At 44.0% G+C, this 8,208-nt stretch overlaps 1 protein-coding gene across 1 annotated transcript in view; it reads right to left on the bottom strand.

Moving 5' to 3' along the window:
• The window catches only part of UTP20 (UTP20 small subunit processome component), a 76,277-nt gene that overhangs the window by 10,119 nt on the left and 57,950 nt on the right, over positions 1-8,208 (bottom strand). The window contains 11 exon segments of the mRNA XM_005421668.2: positions 77-187; positions 666-794; positions 1,298-1,468; positions 2,176-2,292; positions 2,585-2,726; positions 3,616-3,782; positions 4,453-4,620; positions 5,220-5,318; positions 6,107-6,263; positions 6,707-6,846; positions 7,311-7,600. Of these exon segments, the coding sequence (XP_005421725.2) occupies positions 77-187; positions 666-794; positions 1,298-1,468; positions 2,176-2,292; positions 2,585-2,726; positions 3,616-3,782; positions 4,453-4,620; positions 5,220-5,318; positions 6,107-6,263; positions 6,707-6,846; positions 7,311-7,600 (1,691 nt within the window).

The raw sequence follows: 8,208 nt of genomic DNA, 5'->3' as shown, positions 1-8,208 counted from the left end.
AGCAGGATGGCCACACTAAGCCCTCTGGCCTTTTAGACAGCTGTAAATAAAGTGAGAGACTCTTCACTCCACCAACCTGCCTGCACTGGACTCGCACTGGCTCACTCTGACCCGTGATGGCAAGCTGGGCAACCTTCTGCAGCACATCATCAATTTCAGGGACAATCAGCTTCCTGGATAAAATAGCCTGAAAATGTGAAAGCACATCTGGAGTCACATCATTCTGCTTATACAGTGTCTACAACCCAGACAACACAGGTCTCAGGTGGTACTTTAACACTGACTTTGTCACACACAGAAAGCGCAACTCAAAGAAAAAAGAAAAAGGATGGCTTATACCTTACACATCCATATCTGTTTCTTTTGGGCAACACAGAATACTGGTCTAATGATCAGAGATGTTGATTCTTTAGCATAAACATACTCAGATCCAAATACATCTTCATACGCACTGTGTATAAAACAGCCTCCCAAACACTTTTAAACAGTGGCTACAAGTCAAACAGTAAAACTTTGTTGACTTTTCCTCTCTTATAACAGAGAGCTTCAACAGCATCTGCAGCCTGTTCCAGATGTGAGAATGTACAGCCTTTCTTTCACCAGGAAGCAGAATCACTGCTGTTCCAGTGGTTCACAGAACACCCATGACTGCTGCACAGAAATACCTTGAGAAGGCCAAAGGCAGTGGCTTGGCGTGATGAATCATAAATGTCTTCTTCAGCAAAGCCAAGCAACACTTGGAGCTGTTTGCTTGTTATCTGACTCTTTGCATTCTTCACAAGTATCGTTACACACTACAAAATCAAATTGCACATTATCAGTACACATGCAATGCTATAAAATAAAGGTCCACGCCAAAGTCTGACTTGATTTATACAACTTCAGCCTGAAAAGACAAACTGCTGCTCTAGAACATGTGGCCAACACCATTCTCATCACATTTTGCTTTCAGATGGCAATTGTGAGACAAAGGTAAACAAATGAATTGCCCCCTTCCCATGTCTCTCTTCAGCTACCAGGATTTACTCAGGTGGAACAAGATACTACTACAATGAACAAAGAAGGCAAACATGTTTCTATAAAGACATTTCTTCAGATACAAGCTGTGCATTTTTAGGGACCAACGATCTTTAAGTTTGTATTTGGGAAGAATCAGCAAGGCCACATACTCCTCACTAGCCTGTGATCTCCACATTACCTCTCCAGGGATAGCTGCAGGAGGGATCTGTAGTTGGAAAAGTCTCATTCTAGAAAGTTAATCCTAAAGCAGAAATGAGCAGAGCTGGGCCTGACTTACTTTGAAACAGCTCACAACCAGGTGGAAATTCTGGCCTTTGGCTATTCCGGTCTTGGCAAATTCTTTCAGCAAGAGGAAAAGCTGCTTGATTAGTGACTCCATATTCGTACCGACAGAAGGCAAAGGAAACTTTAAAATCCATACCAAGGACTGCAGAGCACCAGTTATAACCTGGAAGAAAGAACCAAAGGACAGCACGTGGGTACAGTGACACTGAGAGAACTCTTCTCACTGTTTGACAGACATGGTCAGGCTATCTACAACTGTGGTAAAAGGCAGTTAGCTAACAAACCCAACCTGTCTCAAACCATTCACGGGTAACACAAGGGTTTCTCAGTTTTGAAAGCAGTATCTGTGACTCCAGTATTCTGTAACTTTGATTTTATCAGCTAAAGATATGAAGCAGAGCTGCCTTCAAGACATGGAAAGCTCCACTCCAAGTATCTGACAGGGTATGCCTTCCACTCTTGGGCTCTAGGATCACTCAGACCAAAAGCTGTCCCAAAAAGTGGCTGCCTGAAGTGCTAGGAATGAAGACTTTGGAGTTGGATCAGAAGAAACCACAGTTGTGAGAATACTGCTCCCAGCAGCTACAAGATCTCATGAACATCCTCACAGATCATCTGTAAGTTCCTCGTATGAACATTCTCTAGGAGAACTTGCTGCCTGTAACATGGAGCAGAGCATTCAGTCCTCATCAGCCACAAGCCTCCCTTGGGATTACATGTCCTCAAACAATTTAATCTGCACACCTATTAAAACAGGTTTGAAAAACTGGTGGCTTTCTCTCCTCTTGGAAGTTAACTTCAAGATGACATTTGTGGGCAAGACTCTTAGTACAGCAGACAGAACACACAGACTTCAGCTCAGAATTGTACCTTGACATCCATAGATTTCAGGCAGTCTATAAGCAGCTGAACAAAAGGGTCTAACATTTCCAAAGCATGTTCCTCAGAAGAATTTACTTTGGATCTCTTCAGGCTCATGTGCAGTAGCTGTCATAGAAAAATCAGGACATTTATCTCAAAGTCAGCCAGAACACAAACGAGTCAAGTAAGGTCCCACAGCTATTTCAGGTTATAGTAGAACTTAGGCCATATCCCACCTAAATATTTCAACAGGCTGAGCACTTAAAAAAAAAATCTAAAAGCACCACTGGAGTTACAATATACAAAGTGAAGTTAAGGCTAATGGCTGTGCTATTAAAACAATATATTCAGAGTACTTTCCTTTGCATACTCTTAACAAAATTTTGAATGTAAAGTTTTTTATCTGAGGAGACCTTACCCGAAGTCCTGAATCAACCAGGATATATGTGTTAGTCCTGCTGCTGACACGAGCTTTCTGCCCTCCTCTTGTGGGAGTGGGCTGGAGCAGCAGGCAGCTCTCTGGTTGCAGTCGAGGGTCTGGAGGAGGGGTAGCTTTTTTCCTGAAAAGCAGTGTATGCATGGCAAAAGAAAATATTCAGATATGAACCCTCTCCACAACAATCCTGCTGCTGGGAGTAAAAAGAGCTGGACTGTGCTTAGCTGCTTCCCACACAGCAAGCAAAACCAGGTCACAGATGGACCACAATGAAATAAAACCAATTTGAAAGCAGCATGACAGACAGGACTCAGACTTGAGAACAATGCCGCTATTCCAGAGATAACAAACACACAATCATTTGTATAGCATCCTGACTTAGTGGACAGATCAACTTTGGAAGTTCCTTCAAGCAAATACACATCCTGCCACTACTCACTGCTCTTCTTTACTGATCTTTACTTCAGTTACTGATGGCTTACAAACACTGCTCCAAGAAGTCTGCAAACAGCTGTCATACCCTAGAGAAAGCCAGCCTGTGTAACAGCAAATGCAGGATACCCAGACCCAGCTCTGAGCAGTGACACCACCAGATGGAGAGAAAAATCTGATGGTTCTTCTCATCTGCCCTAGCAGCAAAGCAATAAAGTGAAAGACCATGTTTTTCCTTGTCCCTGGCCTCATGGAAATGTTTGCAGCCTGCTTCTAAACACTGTTCCTTGTCCCTCCATCCCAACATCCTAACGCATGTTATTAGCTCATCAGACAGTGAAAAAGCCTTGCTGAAGGTCCAGAGACCTTGCAAGAGAAGACTCCCATGAGTTCCACAAATACTAACTGCCATTACTAAGCTTTCTCTTTGCCGTGTAACTGCCTAAATGATTCAGTTACATTGAAAACAAAAAGGGAATGAAAGCAATTAAACTCTCATGCATTTGATCAGTTGGATTTGAGAACTGCCATTTCTGTAAGCAAACAATACCAGACCATCTGAACAACACCCAGGAACTCACTTGGCCTTCTCAGTGAGCAGAGGCAAATTTTCACTGATAAGACCATGACTGAGGAGGAGGAGGGATTCTGCATTCATGTCTGAGTTGAAGATGAGCCCTGCCATGATGTGACGCAGTGCCTCATGCACCTTCCGGACTATCTTCAAGCTTGTGGTGCTCTCCAGAGTCTGCAAAGGTAAAACCATGAGAACTTAAGAGGACAGCCTGATGGCAATTATCTGTTACCTGAAATCAGAAATCATGGGAAAAACTACAGCAATTTCTCTCTCATCATGTTGTCATAGTCTCCAGCTCTTTAGGTGAATAGCATGCCATTGCCACAGCTCTGCATCAACATCCCTCCCTTCCTCTTGTCAGCCTCCAGCCAGTTCAGCTATAGCCACCAGGACACTAGAGCTAATGAGCAAACCAGGGTTCCATTCCTGTGTCAGCTTGCACTCTGCTAAAAAATCTGCATCTTTGAAAAGGCAATTATTGCACATGGATAGACCCTGGATATATTTTGTTGACATTTCCTCCATGCACAAGAGATTAAACCACACAGCAGCCTTGCAGGACTTCTAAGCTCCAGAGGAAAGATGGGTGGGCAGAGAGAGAGTGCATGGAGAACTCAAAGTGAGATGTTTCCATTTTAGCAGCAGTTAAAAGCTTCCCAGAATGCCACTCCCTGCACTGGACATCAGCAGTAAAGTCTCACTGCTTTCCCAAAGGAAAACGGGAAGCCAAAGCAAGATCCCATAGGTGGTTTCAAAGTAGCCACCCAGAGGCTCTAGAATCACCTTACAGAACTGAGAGTGCTCACAGTTTGTAAGAGAGACTCTTGCTGACTTTTCTTACCTCCTTCAGTGGTAGAATAAGTTTTGTCACCTGGCCCCTTCCTATGAACTTCCCAAGAATTTCATAGGAATCGTAGCTCTTGTTTTTGCGCGCTTCCATGATCTTGGAGACAATTCCCTTCACTTCTTTCTCTTCAGCTACATTCCCAAACAACTCTTGGTTGAATATCTTTGGAAAACAGGCAAGAGAAGTGAATGAAAGAAGAAAAGCAGGTTTCTCAAGTAGCAACAGAATAACACTATTTTTCCCCACTCACAGAAAAAACAATTCTCCAGGTATCCTACAAATGACGTCTTTCCTTTGTCAACACAGAACATCCTTGTTTAAGTACACCAGATGAGAACACTGTTCTCACACCCCTCTGTGGTGTTGTGACACAAGGAATGGGACTGCAGTCAGATCAATACATCCCAGTATACCCCATCTGTGTGCCCAGCTGAATTCCTGGGTCTGTGGACTGCACTGAGTAGATGTCTGCTGACTTCCTCAGCCATTTTAGAGTACAGGAAAACACAGGCAGGTGTCTTAATCTTGAATCCATCCCCTCTCAGGAGGCAGGTCTCAGGATACAGCCCCAGAGACACTTAACTTCTCTTGATTCCCATCTACAAGGGGGTCTACTGGTGCCTCCTTCCTTGGCAGTACACACACAACAAACAGCCTGGTTTGCCACCAAGTCAGAGACAACCTACACAAAACCTTCCCCCCCTAGAATACGTCCCAAGCACTTCATGATGCTTTTTCTTTCAGTCTTGAATAGCTTTTACCTCAATCAGGATATCTAAGCAGGGGTCCAAATCACCAGCACTGAGCCTGGTAGTAAGGCCCTTCAGTAACAGGTTCACAGTGAAAGTCAGCACATGGAGCTAGAGAAAAAGAGAACAGATCATTCCAAACCTCTGCATTGACCTCTTTAATCATACTGCATGGGGACACTCCCATACCACAGATATCACAAGCCACACACTGCACTTGAGCTTTCATTATAGGAAAAAAAAACAAACACTGGGAGGATGAGAATCCATTTAGTAGCAAGAGAAAAAGGATCCCTATCCCACCACATACTGGCAAGAGGGCTGGAATCTCCTCTCTCATCAGGGCTCTTACTGATATATTTAGGCTGCTCTAATTGGTGCTTTCACTCTTACAGCAGCTACAAGCTCATGCTACTCAACTGTGGTAATTCACATGAAAAATTATTCTTAACCCAAACCACAGCAAGAAGAAAGATTAATTAATAGTCAGAGCCTTGGCTCTGGATCTAGGAAGCAAGCCTTCAACTAGCATCACCACACACTGTCTGTGCAGTCTCTGCAGCAACTCCCCTCAGATACTGCTTAGCCCTCATGACCTTATTGAAAGATTTCCTCTAATCTTACTGGAACCAAAAATTCATCCTTCCCCTACATACCTCAACTCTTCACTAGGAAAATGGCTTAGACTGTCAATTTTTTGAGGGTACAGACCTTTATTTGGCACTTGGCATGGCATAACAAAGACTGATGTAGACAGTAGCAACAGTATTTACTTGCACTATACCAAACTACTCTACCAGTGCAAAACAATTCCAATAGCAAGTTCCCTTTGGATTCTCCTCCCAACACATTAGAAAAAAAGCCTACAGAAAGCAGAAGAGGAAGAATTTCAGCATTACCTGGTAGCCATGGATGAGCGCAGACCGCATCTCCTTTAAGATATACAGAAGGTAGTGCACTCCCAACACTTCCATGATTTTAATGAGGGTGTTGCGGGCAATGTCCCGTATTTCCTGAAATCTGTTTCTCAGGAATGTGCAGACTTTCAGCAGGATGCTGGAAACAAAGACAGACAGCTTTGTTCATCTCCAAGTAGAGCAGAACTAATTACACTGCCAAGGAGGCTGCTTTTCAGGACTGTTTCACAATCACAGCTGTACTCACAGCCAGTCTCACGGAGAGGTTTTATAGGCATACACACGTGTACTGTCCTTCAGGACATTCTACTGATTATCCTTTCTTTCTGTACATTATACTGTCCCCAGCACAACCAGCCCTGCCTCTGCACCTTGATTCACAGCTCTGCTCTTGGGTCAGGATTTACAGAAGTTAAATACTGAGGTGCAGAGGTGCATGTCACTAGGAACAGGAATTTCCAAAAGAGTCTGTTAGGATGTCCCTCTTGACTTTAGCCATGTACGTAACTACAGCTTGAGAAAGGTGCCTGCAGTCACAATGAACAGCCCCACTGGGGTGTAAAGAGCCCCATTGGGATTTACCTTGGTAGGTTGGCTTCCATCACTTCCTGGGGAAGACACTGCATCATTCTGACCATTGCAAAAGCTAATGGAACACGAACTACCTCATCATCATTCACAACATTGGATTTCACAAGCTTGTGCTCCTCGTCTCTTTTAACCTTTTTAAGAGAGCAAGACATAATGCACTTTTAATATACAGAAACAAACTCTGTTTTTTCTCAACAAACCCTAGAAGAGGCCAGTATGGCAGGCTGCTATCCTCTGATGACTGCAGGAAAAAACCCAGACAGCTAAAGGACAGGTGAGATAAATCCCTGTGTTTTCAATACAGAAACTAGGCTGGTGGAAGCAAGTGGCTGAGAACTCTTCAAGAGGTTGGACAAAGTGAATAATTTCACTTGTGTAGTTTGAGACAGCTCTCAGCAGAGAAGCTAAGACACCACCCCCACACTGACCAGAGGGTCTGTCAGTATCTCCATGACTCAGCAAAGGGCATGAAGCCTTTTTTGTGCTTTCAGATGGTTTTTTTTTTTAATGTGTTGCTTTTTCACTGGCTCCGAAGTTGTATCCCAATCCTTAAAGTAGCAGCCTACAAAAGACCTTTCAAACATTAACTCCTCACCTTTGCAACAATACACCTGTGCAATTTAGGCAAGATGTTGACTGTAACTGTTTCTTGAATGTGTTTGATCAGACACTGAAGCTCCTCTTTATTTCGGGGTAAGAACGAAACAGGTTTGGGCACTTGTTCAGCATTTTCAGATGGCTCAGCTGCTTGCTCAGGTTCTACTGGCTTCTCAGAGGGATTCTTCCCATTCTTTTCTTCAGCTTCCTCCTCTTCCCCTTCACTCTGCTCCAGCTCCATGGCTTCTTCAGCCTCCACCACTGGCTCGAGGTCCATGGCAGCAGTTTCTATCAAGTAATTGCCAAAAGTACAGGTAAATACAGGAGAACACAAAACTTGAGCACTTAATTGAGACTCCAGTGACAGCTTGGTTTTACATAAAGCTCCTACCTACCACCAGTAACAGCAAACCACCAATAAGCACCAGGTTTCTACTAGGTAAAGAAGCTTTGGCTTGCTGGTTTCTGATAAGCACCCCTCTGGTCGAGGTTTAAAGCAAAGATTACATTACTCTGTGTCTGAATCCCGTACTCAGCTGAGCAAAGGTCAATGTGCTTGAACTGCAGAGAGCTGCCATTCACTTAAAACTGAGGATTTCACAAGGCAAGAGGTACTGACAAGCACAGCTGTGAGACATCTTCCTCCTTCACCCAAAGGTCCCAACATAGGTAACCACAAGAGTGAAGAAGCTGAAGATATGACCTTGTCCCGTGCAATGGCAAGGGAAGCAAGGTGAGGACACCTTGGCTGCAGATAACCATGAGAGCAGCCAACATCAAAGATAAAAACCTCATGTGTGTCAGCAGCCATGTGGCTGGGTGCAGGCCTTGAGAAGCACACAGGTTCTGGGCTGTTTTGGCTTACAGAAGCCTGGGATGGAGTGGTAATGTGGACA

Source organism: Geospiza fortis, unplaced genomic scaffold (genome assembly GCF_000277835.1).
Source record: "Geospiza fortis unplaced genomic scaffold, GeoFor_1.0 scaffold186, whole genome shotgun sequence".
Classification (NCBI taxonomy): Eukaryota; Metazoa; Chordata; class Aves; order Passeriformes; family Thraupidae; genus Geospiza; species Geospiza fortis.
This window is presented reverse-complemented; position numbering and strand designations above follow the sequence as displayed.